Here is an 18,265-nt window from a genome sequence, read left to right as displayed (position 1 = left end):
CATTCCTCATTCAGATGTTTTGCAAAAAATGCGGCTGAAAGCAGCCTAAACTAGGTCATTTTTACATCGATATAATAGCTGACAGGAACACTAAATTTTAGTCAACCACGCTTTAATCTCTACAGCGTCTACATGAAGAGGATCCACCCATTAGACATGTTTATACTCCGCCTGAACGCATGTTTTTCTTGCAAAGCACAATTGACTTTGGCTCCCAAGACTGCAATTAAGCTTTTCTTGAGTCAGGGCTGAGATACATGTGCTGGTTTATCTTTCCACGAGTCACGACATAAAATTCTCTAGCACCTGGACGCACCTGGCGCAGTTCTGCAATGATTGGCTGACCCAGACCGGAGAGCGGCACATACTGGATGGCATAGCCGCTCACGGGTCCTCCTGCAGGACTCCACCGAAACCGGAGAGAATCAGTCGTTTGTGCCGTGAACTGAAGATTAGACGGACCAGAAAAGGCCTCTGATAGAAGGGTTGGGAGACATGGATCAATATAAATATGCTATACAGTCCAAAGTGACATGCACATGTGCAACGCATTGCAAAAGTATTTATAACCTTTGAAATTTTTCACATTTTACCAAGTTACAACAACAAACCTCTGTACTTTATTAATGCTAAGTATGAATGCATGCGGCACTTTTCAGATGCTAAATGGAAAGAATTGAAATGAGTAACCTTCCAAAAAAAAAACAACGTCATGTTATGCTGCTCTATTCCATTAAATCTGAATAAATACATTGAGCTCTCTGGTTGTAATGCAAGAAAATGTGCAAAAGTAATATGAATATGTCATATTTCAATACAGCGATGTTGAGCTGTGGCCTCCGTACACACCGTCGCTTGCATAGACTCCCCCTGCTGCCGAGCACACTCCAGGGCTAACAAGAGGAAGAAGCGTATTCAGCAGCTTGAAGTCCCCAACAAACGAGGTGAAATCACTGCTGGGTTTTGAGGAAACCTGAGCCAGTTCGTTCCTGTCTGCACTCTTGATTCCTAAAATGATTTTTAAATTGGGCAAAGAAAGCAGATGATTTCATATTTACCCCTTTATTCTGACATCCAATCCACAAGGCTGCAAATATAAAAAAAAAAAAACATACCAACTGCAAAAACAATCACTCCCTGACTCCGCAGCTTCTGAGCCGGTTCCTGCACTTGGTCTTGTGACTTCCCATCAGTGATCAGAATGGTGACCTGAAAACGGAACAGCAGGTAGGATTAACTACCAGCCCCTAGTGTGAAGTAAATCGTGATAATTAAGAGCTGTGGTGGTTTGACCTTTGGGACGTCGCGGACGGAGGCTGGGTTGAAGAAGTTATCAGAAACATACTTTAGACCAGCTCCAGTGAGTGTGTTTCCACCTTTGTAGTTCATATTCTGCACCGCGTTGACAACATCAGTGCCTGTCAGGTGTGTGTTAAAGGCGAACTCCACCCTGAAGAAAGAGCAACAGCAATAATAAGGTAATTCTGCTTATGAAGCAGAGAAAAGAGGTAGTTATTAGTCCTGTCAGTCACCTGGAGGTATCGCTGTACTGCACGGCCCCAAACCGGATCCCCGACTCGCTGACAAAGCTGGCAAAAGGCTTTACGATTCCAGCCATGAAGCCCTTCACCTGCAGGAAGTTTGCGCGGCCGATACTGGAGGACCCATCAATCAGGAACACGATGTCTGCTGCCTGCACGTTATTACACCTGCCTGCAAAGTGAAGGAGAAACAGTGACGTGTCATTTTCTCCATGTCCATAAATTTAGTTTCAAAACTTCCTTTTGTGTTGAATAATGTGAGGGTGAGGCTTTTGTGCGGTAAATCGTTAAATTGGTATGTTGCTACCTGGGATTAGGGCTGCGTCTTTTCCTCCGGTCCACTTGATTGGTAATTATGCCACAGCCTGACTCTTCTCTTCAAAAACAGCTGTTTAGTTTCAATAATTTACTGAAGCTCAAGTAAACTAAGAATTTCACTTTTTTTTCTTGTTACTCTTTGCAACATAGCCAGTCATAATTGCTCATGTTACTTAAAGTTAAATAAAACCTGATGTTCCTTCAGTTTAATTTTTTTATACTACCTTCACACTAAAAATTTGATTTGAAAGGCCATCAGATACTTAAATAAAAACTGCAAGATCTGGATTCCATTAAAATTGGACATAAATTCTATCATAATTTCATCCTTCCATCATGACCGCAGTTTTTCCATTTTCTGATGATGGCTAACTTTTTCTGTCACAAAGTTCAAATCATCTCAAGCTGATTCGCCGACCATACTGATGAAGTCACTGCAGTCCAGTGATCTCTACAGAGCAGATCTAAATGAGTGCAGTTAGGATGTGGTGGAAGAGGAGAGTCACACCACGGACAGTTTAGCTTCATCTGCAGCAGCGGTGTGATGCTGTGATTTCAGAGTTGTCCAAAATCTTGTTTAATATTTCTAAAGAAGTAATTTGGCATTTTTTTGAGGGCGAACCAGGCTCCAAGTTGATACTAGCGAAGTGTACCTAATAAAATGGGCATCGAGTGAGGTAATACACTCTTTCTTTAGACATAATGAAACATTTTTGTATGTCTGTGTCAAAATGAAAACCCTATGGGGTAGATGAGCAAATTAATTATCTGATGCTAAATGTTTTCTATTACTGGGTTGCATCTGTTTCCAATTCTACAAATAGTTGCAAAAAAAAAAAAAGCATCTCTTTACACTGGCATAAATCAGCCACGTATAAATTAGGCATTTTTCACACATTTAAGAAAAACCTCATCCATTTTCATGTATGCCACAACCCGAGCAAACAAGTCCTTGTTTTCCAAAACAAAAACTGGTTGTGTTTTGCAGGGACATGCAAAATAAAGCAAGTCAGGGAAGTGATCACCGTACACCAGATGTTTCTGGAAATAAATTTGTGCAAATTAAATCCAATACAAAGCCTACATTGTGTTAAGAACAATTATTCTGTCACTTTTTCAAAATTTGGAATGCAGATGCTGTGGAATGTTTTAACAGATGTATTTTATGTTGACTTTAGTGAATTGTTTCCAAATGCATGAAAGATCAATCTATACAGAAGTTCCTTTTCGTGCTCTGACGTTGTAAAAGTTACTATAATTATTAAATGAATGAATAAATCTAAACTGGAACAATTTTCAAAATAAACTATATAGATCTATATAGTCATCTATGTGTCTAGTCTGTGTCTGTTGCTTTTGCATCTATTATGTTGGTGGATAAAGAGAGAACAGCTACCATCTGATGACAAAAATGGTGCAAACAAATTGCTTCCATCTGCTGGACTTTTTATTAGTGCAATTGTTCCTGCATGTATGTTGTGCAAACAGCCTTGAGAGTCCAGTGCAGAAATAAAACAAATTGCAGGTGAAAAACTGATTGCTATGCTTTATAGATTTCCCCATGAGTGTGTAACAACTCATCTGCATGAGAGTAAGACTGGGTGGTTTGTAGTTCAAAGGCATGTAGCCTCCGGTCCAAAAACAGAAGGAAATTACAGCCAGTCACTCAGAGTTAAAAAAAAAAAAACAATAACATCTTTATTGTCTCTTTTTATTTTGCTTATAAACTTCAAAACAAAAATGTTTTTTTTTTCTGTGAAATGTTACTTTGCTTTTAAAAAAAGAGGATATGTCGTGATTGACAGATGGTTAGCCTGAGGGTCTGAGAGGTTTCAGCAGATCCCAGTCAAGTCTGCAAAAGGTGGTGTTAAAACAGAAACTATGACAGTCATTTCCATAAAAGTCAAGTATTTAACACTGGAGCCGACAAACAAGCATGATCCGACAGTGGCTTTTACGATCACTTCTATATTATCTAAAATGTATAACAGAGAATAGTGAGCAGCTTTGGTCTGCTGTTAGGTTTTTAATGTTTAGTTTTACATTTCTATACTTTTCCAGTATCATTTTCCTAGATTTTTCCATCTGTTTTGTGGATATCTTTCTTTTTCCACAAATCCGCAGGCAACACAATGAAGAAGACTTATGATTTGGGCAATCTGATAAAGGGACATTTCATAGATTTTTGAAGTCCACACAATGTTAAATCGGTTAAAATCTACAAAATATAGGATGTCTTATATAGGATTATATGAACTAGACTACATCAGTAAGAAAAAAAATCACATAAACTTCCGTTTACATACAGTTCAGCAAATTTTCAAAAAGTTCAAATTTCATTGCTTTTGTAGGCATTTAAGCCAGATCAAGTTCAAAGGCCAAGAATTTGATAAAACTTCAGACATAAAAGGATCTAGAAGTACAAAAAGCAGCAAAATTATAATCAATAAGTTGACAAAAAAAACTTAAGTTGTGAAGATGAAAATCAGAAATAAAGCTGATTATCTAGAAATGGATCAAAATAAGACAAATGATTTTACCCTGAGCGTCAGCAAGTGTGATGGAGGACAGCAGGACAGCAGCAGTGAAGACCCAGCTCCACATCTTCACGGCCTGCACAGACGAAAGAGGAAAAGAGCTTTATGCAACGCTACCAACAATTTCTTTAAAAGCATCACACTCATTGTCATCCTTCAGTTTGTTAGTCATCGCCATTAAATTTGTTGCATATTGTTGGGCTATTCTGGTTGCTTTGGAATTTCCTTTTTAATCTTGTAAGTCATTTAGTTTCGCATCATCTTCAGATCTTCAGCTGCTATGTGTCACTGTCTGCTTGTTCCTGTCTGTGCCTGATTCTTGTTATCCTGTCTGCCAGTCTTATTAATTGCAGCATGTTACCAGGTTTTACGGCTCTGTCTGACAATCAGAGAGATCCTCTACATTTACATCAGTCAGCTTCAGCTCCAGGCCGTATTGACATGTTACACTTTGTCAGTCTTTGTCATTAATAATGCAGCGCTTTTCTGTACAAACAACTCCTAAGCTAGCAGTAAGACAAAAAAAAAGAAAAAACTGTGACTGAAACAATATCAACATTTGTGTTTTGTATTTTGAGTCTTGATAAATGTGGCTTTATTTTCTGACGCATTTATTTGTGTTTAGTTGAAATTGCTGTTATTTCATTTTTTGTTCATTGTTCCTCTGTGTCTGTATATTTCTAATTTTTCTGTGACATGGATTCATTTTTCTCACATCATTCATCAGGCACCCTTAACACCTGTCGCTCGTTGTGTTGATTGGGACACATTTCTGGTTCCACTAATCACCTCCCAGGCATTTATAAGCCTGTCGCTTTCTTTCGCAGATACTAATGTTGTCATTCTGCTGTCTAGCCATCCAGTTTTAAGTCTGTCAATCCTGCTGTCTCTCTCGTTGTTTGTGCTTCCTATTTAAGAAATTACAATCTAGAAATGAGACGCTCTCATTTCTAGATTAGGCTCCTACTTCTCCACAATATGCGGCATGAATTCAGTATCGTTACATCAGGTTATTTCGGACTGAATTTGACTAAAGGTTCAAATTCAGTCTGAAATAACCTGAAATAACCTGATGTAACGATACATCAGGTTATTCCAATAAAATCCAGTCATCTGTCCACATGACTGGATTTTATTGGAATAAACACAACAAAATTAAGTTAAGATCTGCTTGTCTTGATCCAAAGCGACTTGAGAAATGTTGTAATTTGTTGAGATTTTGTACCCGCATTATATTAAATAGCTATAAATTCAATCCATGACTTCAAGACATGTATGATTACATCAGGGCTCAAGAATTGTTAGAAAATTTCAGTTTCACTTAAAGAGTTAACAAAAATCAAACTCTATTACCTTATTTTGCTGTCCAAATATAAGCAAATAAATACAAACAATTATGGCACAAAAGGTATAAAAAGAAATAAGTAATTCTCTCTGATTTGAGTGCACACTGCCACAAAACCAGCAAAGCTATTAAACCGCCTCGATGTTGTTGAACCCTCAATTAGGATTAAAAATGTATTACCAGAAACTCTGACTGTGCTTTCAAACTGATGAAATGAATAAGGTGAATAAACATCTGCTATAAAGCACCAAATGTGCTCTTTGATTAAGTGTTACAAAGTAAAGTTTTTATAATGACTGAAATTCAAATAGTTCATTACACTGTCAAAACTGAGTCAAACGTCTCCATTTTTTTAATTGTGCACATTAGAAATCAGCGCAAACAATCACTATTTGTGTCATTTGCCATTAGCCAGCCATCCTGGTCCTTCACATACCAATGCGTATCTCTTTGGCTTTCAGTAGTAATATAGCATTGGAACTTAAAGTATTCTTCCCGTATGTTTTCGATCCGTCTTTGGTTTTTGTTCATATGGAAGGCAGATGCCAGATTCCTATATATGGTTGATATGAGATTCCCGCTCTTCTTCCAGTCATAAAAAATGTTTCCTTTTACCTTTTAAAAATCATACTCTCTTATAACTTATGGCAACATCTGTCAGAATTAACTGTAAATGTGTCAGCTTTTGTCAGGTGGGGCATAGCTATAGGCCAAGAACATCCTTTTCATCAGAGTAATGCAGACGGATTAACAGAACTACGGGAGGCTATACAACAGGATAAAATCAGTGGTTTATGGGAGTCAGCAGGACAACATAAAACATTTTAACTCTTGGGAACTTTATGAGAAAATGTCTGAAAGCAGACAGAAAGTTGGAGAGCTGAGGTCAGGAGAGCACGTGAAAGACAGATGGAGTTAACACATGCTGACAGACTGGCAAAGACTATCGACATCTACAGTGGAATAATGTAGAGCAGATTACCTTTATTTATAATTAGTACCATATTCATCCTGATGAGCACAACGTATTTCTCTCACAGAAAGATTCCAGCAATTTGGCTTGCAGTCTGTCTTATATAATAAAACTAGAACATTTCTGAAGAAATTTAAATGGGGCCTGCCAAAGTGTGCCCGTCTGATGCTACAAATTAGCATCAATGCTAAAGTAAGCTGCAATGTACTCAATAGCATGCGGAGAGTCACAAACATGTTCAGTAACATGGACTTACTCCATTCTGTGTGTTAAAATTAGTATACAAGTTAAAATGAACCAAATTGCTAACATTAGCCTAAATGCTGTCACTAGCATGTTGTTTTACATTTTCTTCCTCCATTCAGTATACTAAGTGTGACTAATAAATAAGAAAAATAGATAAAAGCTATTTTTAGGGAAAAGGCTAATGCTAATGGGGAGCAGCGAAATGCTAATATTTGTGCTAATGTTAATATACTGCCTTGCTGCACAGTGTATTAACCGACAAACGAGATGTAACTTCTATCATGAATATAGATTAGCCAAAAACCCTATAAATTACAATGAAATACTGCTACTTTTACTAGCCGCCAGAAGTAAGACCCATAATCGTTTCCCCAGTAAGCCTCTCAAGAAGGTGGATAGAATGTTCAGTTCCAATGGTATCAATGACATCAGCAGTGATGTCATCCCTCTATGATATCACAAGGGAATTTCTCTCTTGAATGTAGCTGACAGACAGGATTTTCTCTGATCTGCTCCACAGTTCTATCGCGACAGATCACCCTTCAGAGCACGCTCGAAGTTCAGAGAAGCAAGAAGTTACTAGAATACAAATATGAAGCAACAACAGATTGTTTGCAAACATGAAGCTTTTCCAGCTAAGCTTTCATGGGTCGACATAGTAGACCGCAACATCCAAGTCGACTACGACGCTGTCATTTTCCCTGTTGAAGATGACAGCCCCATTGAGCCGGAAGTTGAATCAGAGATTCAGGGGGAATCAAGTCCTTCCGGCGACTTTGAGAGACCAACATCTTGGGAAGTCAAGCAGGAAACAACACCCTCTGCTGGCTTCAAGATCACCCCCTCAGTGGAAGACGTGGCAGAGACTAGCCAACACGTCAAAGATTTGACAAAGCAGGTAGACGATCTTAAAACAGAACTGCAGAGAAAGAATTTCGAACTCCATCAGGAAAGAGACAGAAGGGTTGCATGTCAAGCTGAAGTCAAATCCCAGCAGGAGGAGATTCAAAGACTGCAAAAACTGTTGGAAAAAGAACGTCACCTGCAAGTCAATCGTGAACAGAATTCTTGCTCTACCAAAGTTACAACTGACAAGACCGTTCTTCAACAGCTGGAATACTTCAAGTGGGAGGCTGTAAAATACGCCTCCCACAATAAAGGTCTGATTGAAGTAATGATGGAAGAATACCAAGTGAGACTCAAATATGAGGAGCAGCTCAAAAGTCACTCTGAGCAAGCCTCCAAATTTAAGGCTCAGGAGGAAATGGTGAAAGCTCTGCAGGGTCAGGTTGCGGACCTGAAGGTGGACTTAAAACTTGCTCTAGAAAACAACCATCCTAGAGTCTCCATCCAACCAGAGGTCCCCCTGCAAAGAGAAGGCTCCCCACAAACAGAGGAGACCAAGGATAGACATACCTCCAATCAACCAGGGAGGTCCGAACAAAGACAGACCTCCAATCAACCAGGGAAGTCTGAGGAAAGATGGGCCTCCAATCAAACAGGGAGGTCCGAAGAAAGACGGACCTCCAATCAACCAGGGAGGTCCGAAGAAAGACAGACCTCCAATCAACCAGGGAGGTCCGAGGAAATATGGTCTGAGGAAAGATGGACCTCCAATCAACCAGGGAGGTCCGAAGAAAGACGGACTTCCAATCAACCAGGGAGGTCCGAAGAAAGACAGACCTCCAATCAACTAGGGAGGTCCGAAGAAAGACAGACCTCCAATCAACCAGGGAGGTCCGAGGAAATATGGTCCGAGGAAAGATGGACCTCCAATCAACCAGGGAGGTCCGAAGAAAGACAGACATCCATGCAATCAACCTCTACTGGTTGCATGGAGGGTCTTCATGTTGGCGTTGGCAGGAAGGCCAAGAAGCTAAGCCCGGCTCGGCCTTTAAAGCGACCCACACCCAGGTGGCACTAACCTAGGTCATTATCCAAGCCCAGGTTTTGCTAACACTTTGCATTATGAAAATTTGAGGTTTTGCACAAATATGGCAAAGCCTCAAACTGTTTGACATTCATCATCATCATTTTAACTGTTTAACAAGTTCCTTATTCATCCATCATCTTACGTACTTATGTACATTAGATGATGGATTAATATTTGCTAAACAGTTGACAATAAAATACGAAACAGAGAATTTGTGAAAATTCATTTGGCTCTGCTACTGTCCAGAAACAACCAATCAGAACCAAAAGACAAACTTTTGGTTCTGATTGGTTTCTAATGTGTTGAATGTGTCTCAGCATATTCAACACATTAGACTACTAGTGTACTGCAGCTATGCAATTGGCAGAAAAACAACCTAACATTATATCATCATTGTTTATAGAATAATTTAGAAAACAAAATTCTATACAGGCTGGTCAAAACTATTTCGACCCAAATTAGAACTTTGCATTGATTTCCTTTCATTTTAGTAGCTGCGATTTTGCCTAACCCAGACATTTTCCCTAACCTAAACCAATACTAGTCTATTCCTAACATTAACTAAACCTTAATTCACATCTTACCTCTAAACATTACCCCTGACCCAAAGTAATGAATCCATCATATTAGGACAACACTTTGGTCCTAATATGGTGGAACTAATATGACACTGGACATATAATGGTGCGTTTACACCAAACACATTTTGACTGCCAGGCGCATCTGGTTTACATTCAAACTCTATGTGGAGGCGCGTCGAAGGCAGTTGTGGCGCTCTTCGAGCGTCTAGTGCGGCGCCATTTGAACCGTTCGAAGCGTTTGACACGTCCAGTGCATCCAATACTTCACATAGACTTTGAATATAAAGCAGACTTGCCTGACGCTCAAAACGTGTTTGGTGTGAATGCATCATTAGAATGTTAAATTTCCATCAGTGGCGCAAAAAGTGGGTATGCAGCGCATGCAACGCAAAGGAGTGCAGCACCAGAGGGGGCGTCAAAACCCCGTCTGGGGGCGGGGGGCACCGATGTATGTTTTCGCATCCACCTGAATAAAGTGTAGTTGCGCCACTGGTTCCTATGGTAACAATGACATCATCAGTGATGACATCACTCTTTGATGCATCAAAGGAATCTCTCTCTTGAGTGTAGCACACAGACTGTTTTTTCAGACCTGTTCCTTATAAGTTAACTTGTAGGTTCCTGTAATTTTGAAGTTATGAATCTTCTACATGAGCATTAAAATTATTTTAAGGCACAGAATCAGCCTAGTAGGTTCACATTCTCCGGTGAGAGACTCACCTGGTATAAAGTTAATTTTTCGGTACTGGAATTGCACCGAGGATAAATTACTTTAATCAAAGCAGGTCATGAATATACGTGCATACATTCCATCTTAAGTACATAGCATAATAGTTTTTTGTTGCTTTTTCCATCACTAGATGATATAACCTTAACAGCACTATTCAGAGATCCAATGAGTTTATAGCAGCAGCCCTGTACACCAACATTTTCCTAAACATGTCAATAATACTTTCCAAAAACTTCCAGAACCATATTACGTCAAAGCTGATAACTGATGGTGTATTAAGCAATCTGTACATATAAACAGATTGCAATTCAGCTCCTGCACAGTAGGTTTATACCTCAGCTAACTTGAACCGCCGTTGCTCTTTTCCCTCCCAGGGCCCGATGGTTCAGTTGCTATGACAATGGTAAATAAAACGCAAAAGGAAAAGGTCTAGTAACCGAGTGTTCCACCATGTCTGTAGTTCTAAAGAGCAGCTGTGAGGGGCAGACAAAAGTCTACGTCTATTTTGAGTGGCACTGTTTTGTGTTAACTATGTCGCCACAGTTACTCGAAATGCCAACAAAAGCAATTGCTCCCCACATGGGATCGAGCCACACATTTTGATGTATATATTGTGAAGGGGACATGCAGCGGTACGAGCCGCATTAACAGTACTAGGAAGAGGCAGTTACTTTGAGGTGTAGAACAATAGGTGCCTGCCTATGCACTGCCATGGCAGGGCCCAATTCCGAAACATTATAAATTCAAGATTCCCCCTAGAAAACCTGCCAAGCCTGGTAGTTGGCCTGTCATGTTTTGGGGTTGAAAATGTTTAAAGTTTACAGAGAAAGTGCATTCTAACTATAGATTGCACAGTTGGACTTACCCGGGAGAACATGTGCAATACTTCCATGCTGATATGGTTCATCACCAAAGAGCAGCAACTGAAGATTTTACCAGGTCCATCACCATAGTTTTATGACTGACCCGGTTCACTACAACACAATTGCTAAACCTGATGCACAATAAAACTGACGTCTATAAGCTTCGCACATGTGGCTCTTACGGTCCGAATTAAAAATAATAACAAAGTCAGTGGGTAATTGTTAATTTTTCAACCTTCATACTAAGGATTTTAATTCACACTCAAAAATTCAGAGAAATAATAATTTTATGTAAGCAAACTATGAATAGTCACAGGAAATGTGTATTCTTCCCACAATGCATTGTGAGACCTGTCACTGCGCCTGTTTGTAAAACTACTCACTGCCTCTCTCTGGGCCCCGCTGCTATGGTAATTAATTATCTGCACCTGGGCTGGCTCTCTCTGTCAGACAGTATGCTGGAGACAGAGTTTCTATACTTGAGAGACACCCAGCCATGGTATCAAGGACCCTGACAAAAAACCATGAACCCTAGCAAAATGTTGAAAACATTTTACGGGAGCAGGCATGTGTATCTATGTCATGACAGACTTTTAGACCAACAGGGTGATATTTGTGCCTGTGAGGGGGAGTTAAAAGAGTTTTGGAGTCAGAAATCCACTGTGCTGTTAGTATGTTTCAGAGAGAAAGTTTACTGATTCTGTGAGACACTCAGCCTCGATTTTTCCCGTTTTTATCAATTTATGTCATCATTTTAACTCAGAATCCCACTAAAAGCAATAACTCCCTTCTCGGGATCAAGCTGAACGTTTTGATACCACTTTTGTGGGGGTGGACGCAGCGGTTCGGGCTGCATTAATGGTGACGGACGAAAAATAAATGAACTACTAGAAAATTCCTGCAGAAATTTTACGGGGCCTGCCAAAGTGTGCCCGTCGGATTTTTAATATAGCGTTCTGATGCAAAAATGAGCAATAATGCTAAAGAAAGTTGCAATGTAGTCAATAACCTACGGGGAGTCAGAAGCATGTTCACTAAGCTGTACTCGTACCATTTAGTATGTTGCATAAGCTAAAATGAGCCAAAATGCTAATAATAGCATGAATGCTATCAGTAGCATGTGGAGCATCACTGGCATGTTGTCTGTCATTACTTACTCCATTCAGTATATGAAACAATGGTAATAAGTAAGAATGATGCTCAACATTAGCATAAATGCTAAGCTGAGCTAAATTGTAGTCAAAAACCTGTGGAGAGTCAGAAACATGTTGATGAAGCTAGCAACATTTTGTATAGTGAATGGAGTAATGACAGACAACATGCTAGTGATGCCAAACATGATACTGATAGCAATCATGCTAACATTAGCATTTTGGCTAATTTCAACTTATGCATTAATTTTAACAATATTAATGGTGCAAGTACAGAAAAGTGTTCCGATGCTTAATATTAGCATCAATGCTAAGCTGAGCTAAATTGTAGTCCAGAAATACTGACATTCTGGCTGTCAAAAGTCAGTTCTAAACCCTGTGATAAAAAGCAGATACTATTGTCCTGCCTATAGTGATGCACTGATTCACTCAGTTTGAGTGGCCTATTGCAAGTAAGTATTACACATAATGATGGGTTGTAAGCTATTCATCACCAATGTCCAATGACTGAAGATCTTACCAGATCCATCACCATGTTTCTATGACTGATCTGGTTCACTACAATAGTACATCAGCTGAACCCAGTTTTCAATGAAATTCAGCTCCAGACTGACGACTATAAATTTCGCACATGGTGTTCTCACTCACGGTCTGAAAAAAAAAAAAAAATTAAAGACAGTGGGTAATTGTTTATTTCTCGAAAATTTTCAAGCTTCATACGAAGTATTTTAATTCACATTAAAAAATTCAAAGAAATACAAAATGTATGTAAGCAAAATATGAATAGTCAGGAAATATTTATTCTTCCCACAAAGCATTGTGAAACCTCTCTCTGAGCCCGTTTGTGAGACTACTCACTGCCTCTCTGGGATCCGTTGCTATGGTAATTAATAATCTGAACCTGGGCTCACTCTCTCTGTCAGACAGTTTGCTGGAGTCATTCTATACTTGAAACACTCAGCGTCGGTCTGAAGGACCCTGACAAAAAAAACCATAATCTCTAGCAACATTTTGAAAACATTTTAATATTATATCTTATATTATCTTTTAATCTAATATAACTAATTTGAGGGGAAACGATAATAAAAGCTAATATTATCACTTACCTGAGAGGATTATTTAGGCTTTAATTTTGAAATTTTCATTAAGCTTCATTTGAAATGGCCACACTAATCCCATGTGTAATAGTAATTGGGTTAAATCATTTATATAATGCTCAAAACACAAGTAGTTATTTTTACCCAATTTGTGTTGCCGTGGTAACTCCGAATCCCACCAGAAAAAATAGCTCCCCTCCCGTGATCGAGCCGCAATTTTTGATACCACATTTGTGGGGGTGCACGCAGCGCATTACGGGCCGCATTACGGTTGACGGAAGAAAAATAAATAATAATATACAAACATTCTATTGGGTGAAGAACAATAGGTGCCTGCCATGCAATGCATGGAGGCAGTGACTGACTTGCATTGCTATGACTTGCCCCTAACAAACACTTAAATATTGGTTCAATGAGCAACAAGCTGCAAACAGCCTCTGGTAACTTATCTGATAATCCCTATTGAAGGTTGGCGCAGTGTTACGGTATTAAGGAATTTTAACCAGAAAGCACATAATAATTCTTACTTATCTCCACTGATTCCCTTTTCCGTAGCATTAGTATGTGTGCAGAGATCAGAGCCTTACAATAGCGTTTGATTATTTTCCCAAACTTCGTTGTTTTCTCCTTCTCATCTTTGATCTCAAAAGGCTAAAAGCTCTCAGCTGATGACAAACGGTTATTTCCCTGAAAGATGCATACCCGACAAGACTACCAGCTGAAGATTTTATTTCGGTCCAAAACATTCTCATAAAGCCCGAGAAGTTGCACATGTAAATCTTACTTTTCCTTGTCTTTAAGTATTTTCAGATTCCACACACTTAAAACTAAATTACATCCAAAGATCTCCAGAGAGAGCACATCAGCTTGTATACATTTCATTTTATTTTCCAATTGCCGTGTTAAAATTGGTGAAGCGGTCGGCCAAATGCTTTTGTGCACAGTGCACCAGTTTTACTAAAGAAAAAGATATAAAACCAATAATGAGACCGATGGACCCAAGCTGCCAAAGACCTGTAACATTTTAGTGGGAACACAGACAAATGCCAAATGGCTTCCTGCAGTCAGAACAGTGAAAAACTTCTTTCTGGAAAAGTTTGGTGCTTCTTTTTTTTGTTTGTTTGTTTGTTTTTTGCCTCCATCTTTGTGTTTTTAACAAATAGTAAAATTAACTTTGCAACAATAAGAATCAAGAGAAAGGATGCGCATAATTTGAATTGTGGGCAGCAGAGTAACTAGAAAAGCTTAAGCAGATTTTCCTGCTTGTGTTTGACTCTAGAAAAACAGGGTTGAACGTTTACAGCTACATGTGTAACCAATAACATAAATACCTGCAGGTTAAACAAAGCTGTGCTTTTGCTCTAGGTTTGTACGTCACAATCAAAATATATACAATTAATAAATGCTATTAATTACATTGTCGGAACTGCAGTGAACAATGCGTTACATAATCTCAGAAGCAGTATGAATATTTGTTGATTTCCTGTTTTAAATATAAATATTAGATGATTAGACGGTGTCTCTGTGTAAATACCATGATCCTGAGAAACCAAGTTGTTTTTACTCAAGATTATTCTGTGGTGAGAATCGCACACTGGACTCAGTACCCAACACTGTGTCATTATATTTATGGTCACTGTGAGTTTTTGGATCTCGGTAAAGAAACTACAGAATCTCCAAAACCCATAGAAACTTTAGACATGTGTTCACTTTTGAAACTCCTGATTTGTATGGCCACACCCCGTACAAATCACCCGACAAATTAAACCAAGCAGGTATAATTAACGGTGAAAGAATCAGTAGTAAATAGTTCCTCAAAGTCATTTTTAAACAAAGTCCAATTGAAAAGTAAAGACAATGGGCAAACACAAGCTTCTGAATAAGTTTAATAAGGTCTTTCCGGGACAGAAGAAAAGTACTATGACTCATCGCAGAGTTTCTGGTAGGATTTGTATGAAAACTGAGCAAAGCTATAAACTCGGGCTCTGGCAGAGTCACAGAAATGTGGCTCGGTTCAGATGGGTTTCTCCCAGCAGGAGCAGTGGGCCACTACCATGTGACAGAGTTCAGGGCAGACTGTGAAGTAAGTGGACATGGGAACTGAAGGGTCAAACGAGGGCGACATGTCCCACTAAATTACCCAAGACTGCTAAAAAATGATCACACCACAGGGATCTTGTATTTTTGGTTCTATGCTACTGGTAAGAATAAATGAGTTCTTGTCAGAGGTTATCTGAAAACCCTCCAAAGATTCTCAAGTCGAGAACAAGATCCATCACTTCTGCCATCGTCGTGGTTTTCAGCCAACTTCAATAATCTATTATGAAAATAAAATCGCCTCTCTGAAAATAGCCTCCCAAAGCTTCAAGTTCGTTCCAGAATTTCACAAGCTTTGAGTTTCTGTTAAGAAAAGATGAAGAGACTTAATCGAGAAAAGTGCTCTCTTTGTCTTCAAAGACTAACTCGTCTCTTTCAGGAACATGAATGGGGCATGAAAAGACAGAGACACAGCAGCACGCCTGCCTTCCAGCTGACTCAGCCAAACCTAAACACGATTAGAGACTAAATTAAGTGAAATCAAACAAAAATGACTCATTGTAAACTACCGCTCTAATGCAGAACAAAAATGGATATCCTACTTCTAATCCTCAGCCGAGGAAAACGAAGATAATCACATCAAACACACACAGGGACCCAGCTGCGGCAGTTCTCAAATGTTGGCACCAAATGTCAGAGAGGCACCAGAGACCTAACCAAGTCTGGCTGCAAATATGCAGAGAATGAGGAGTAGAAAGAAAAAAGCAAGACGGTGAAGGTGAAGCAGAAAGAGCCTGATGTACTTAAAAAAAAACTGAACTTTTTACTGTTCTGAGCTAAACCACAACAAAGCTGAGGGTGCAGTCGGATGTAGACCAGATAATTGAAACCAATAAAGCATGCAGAGGGGAGTGTGCATACTTTCCTCTATCCTAAATCAAGGACTGTCACTGTCTTCATCCTAAATAAGTTCAACTGAGGTCAACACACTTAAAACTGCCGAGTTATTTATTTAGCCAAATAAAGGGTTCATGTTGGGGCAAAAGTAAGACAATTTCAACCAAATATGTGGTCAAAATGGATGCAGTTTTCATTAGACTTCTTAAAAAAAAAGTCTAATGAATCTCAGGTACATGACAGCCTTGTTTCTGTCAGACTCCTCCAGGGCAGCTGGAGCTACTACAGCTACTACATTGACTACAATGTAGTAGCTTACCACCTTTTTTTTTTTTTTTTTTTACCATATTAAAAAAGTATTTGGCTAAACGGCTAGTTAAGTACTGAACGGGGAACTTGAGATGTCTAATCTAATTTAATTTGCGAAAATGATGTGAAAATACAGAAAAAATATAAAATAACAGATTTGTGTAGAGAATAATGAAATAAGAAACTAGTACATATAAGTGACATCATTAAAAATAACACATTTGGGCAGCAGAAGCATGTTTCCAAGTTTTCTAATGCATAAAAAGTTAGAAGCCAACACTTGCTGTACTGTGTACATGTTAGAGCTTTACACAGCACTTCCATTGATAATATGTACCTCTTGCTCTATGTGCCATTTGACCTCCAAATGCGCTCCACCAAAATACTGTTTCTCAAGTAAAATGTTTCACATGTAAATGTCACTCACTGCCACCTTCTATCAGGCTAATGAAATAAACTAACAGTAAAAACAATTCATTTTAATCCAAAAACTACATAATATAATCAGTTTTCTTTTTCTTTTTGCATCCACTGACTTTGAAGTTTGACTTTTGTTCAAACCCAGTTGGTAAAGCAGCTGAGTTGGAGGAAAAAACTAATTAGTTTTTGTTGCCTTTTTGTTCCTAAACCAACAGCTTTAATAGTGCACACTCTGTTTCTGCTAGATTTCCGTTCCATTTCAGGGTTTGGGTTTAAAACGCGTTGTTAAGACTCAACCACGAGCCATTAGATCTTCGCCTTTGAATGGGATTCATAGCATTTTTTGACAACACGTGCGTAAAATGGAGAGGTTTTCTGAGAGCAATCCTTCGTGACAGTGATGTTGCAGCAGAATCAGTACCACACGGCACCGCATGCAAGCAGATGTTACGTCAGAGCGTTTAAAACCTTGCGCGAAGTTTTCAGGCAGCAGATACCCGTTTTATGAAAATGGCACTTTGAAAAAAAAAAAAACAACTTTGCAATGAAATGCAAAAAAAGAAAAAAAAAGTTTTGTCTACCTGGGGATTTCTGCTCTGTGCGCCGGCCCACAGCCCGCCGCTGTCCACCTGTGGCACATCCAGCCCGAGCCCACGGTGCGGTGGGGGGGTGTTTTCACGCAGCAGTGATATCCACAGACGACCGGTGGCAGAGTTTCACAGTGTCACAACTTCACGGAGCAGGAACGCGCCGCCACCACCAGCCAGCCAGCTCAGCGACCCAGCTCTGATCGCTGCATCCCTGCAGGCGACAGTCAGCAACGTGAAAAAAAAAAAACAGTTTCTGATTCCCGAGGCTGCCGCCTTGTTCGAGGAGAGTTGAACACAAGCAGGAGCAGAACAGTCCAGACTTGTCGGGACGCCTGGAGGAGAGCAGCTCCTCAGCTCTCCCTTTCTCCTGTTTTTTTTTTCATCCTCCTCCCTCCCTGCAGTCGAATGCAAGTCAGACTGAGTGTTAGTAACATCTTTATTCCTCCGGGTAAGATCGATGAAACTGGACTCGTGGTTTGTTTATTTATTGGCTCTATATATATATATATATATATATATATATATATATATATATATATATATATATATATATATATATATATATATATATTTTTTTTTTTTTTTTTTTTTTTTTTTTTTCTATTAGGCTTTTTTATTCACACTTTAAGACAAAATGACTTTTTTTTTTTTTACAAAAATTTTACCTGGGTTAAAGATACATTTTTATTTTTAAAAT

At 39.1% G+C, this 18,265-nt stretch overlaps 1 protein-coding gene across 3 annotated transcripts in view; it reads right to left on the bottom strand.

Moving 5' to 3' along the window:
* col7a1 (collagen, type VII, alpha 1) overlaps positions 1-18,035 on the bottom strand; it is a 79,321-nt gene extending 61,286 nt beyond the window's left edge. Inside the window, exons 1-7 of one of the 3 annotated variants that reach the window (XM_081607202.1) lie at positions 17,560-18,035; positions 4,400-4,472; positions 1,533-1,713; positions 1,294-1,450; positions 1,116-1,209; positions 850-1,008; positions 317-474 (exon numbers count right to left, since the gene is read on the bottom strand). In XM_081607202.1, the coding sequence (XP_081463328.1) occupies positions 317-474; positions 850-1,008; positions 1,116-1,209; positions 1,294-1,450; positions 1,533-1,713; positions 4,400-4,463 (813 nt within the window). In that variant the 5' untranslated portion in view covers positions 4,464-4,472; positions 17,560-18,035. The remainder of the gene's footprint in view (positions 1-316; positions 475-849; positions 1,009-1,115; positions 1,210-1,293; positions 1,451-1,532; positions 1,714-4,399; positions 4,473-17,559) is intronic. The other 2 variants (XM_081607204.1, XM_081607203.1) reach the window with 2 other exon arrangements.
* Positions 18,036-18,265: the final 230 nt, after the last annotated feature.

Source organism: Poecilia reticulata, chromosome 5 (genome assembly GCF_904066995.2).
Source record: "Poecilia reticulata chromosome 5, P_reticulata-male-v2, whole genome shotgun sequence".
Lineage (NCBI taxonomy): Eukaryota > Metazoa > Chordata > Actinopteri > Cyprinodontiformes > Poeciliidae > Poecilia > Poecilia reticulata.
Note: the sequence above shows the minus strand (reverse complement) of the source record. Positions and strands in the feature narration are given on the sequence as shown.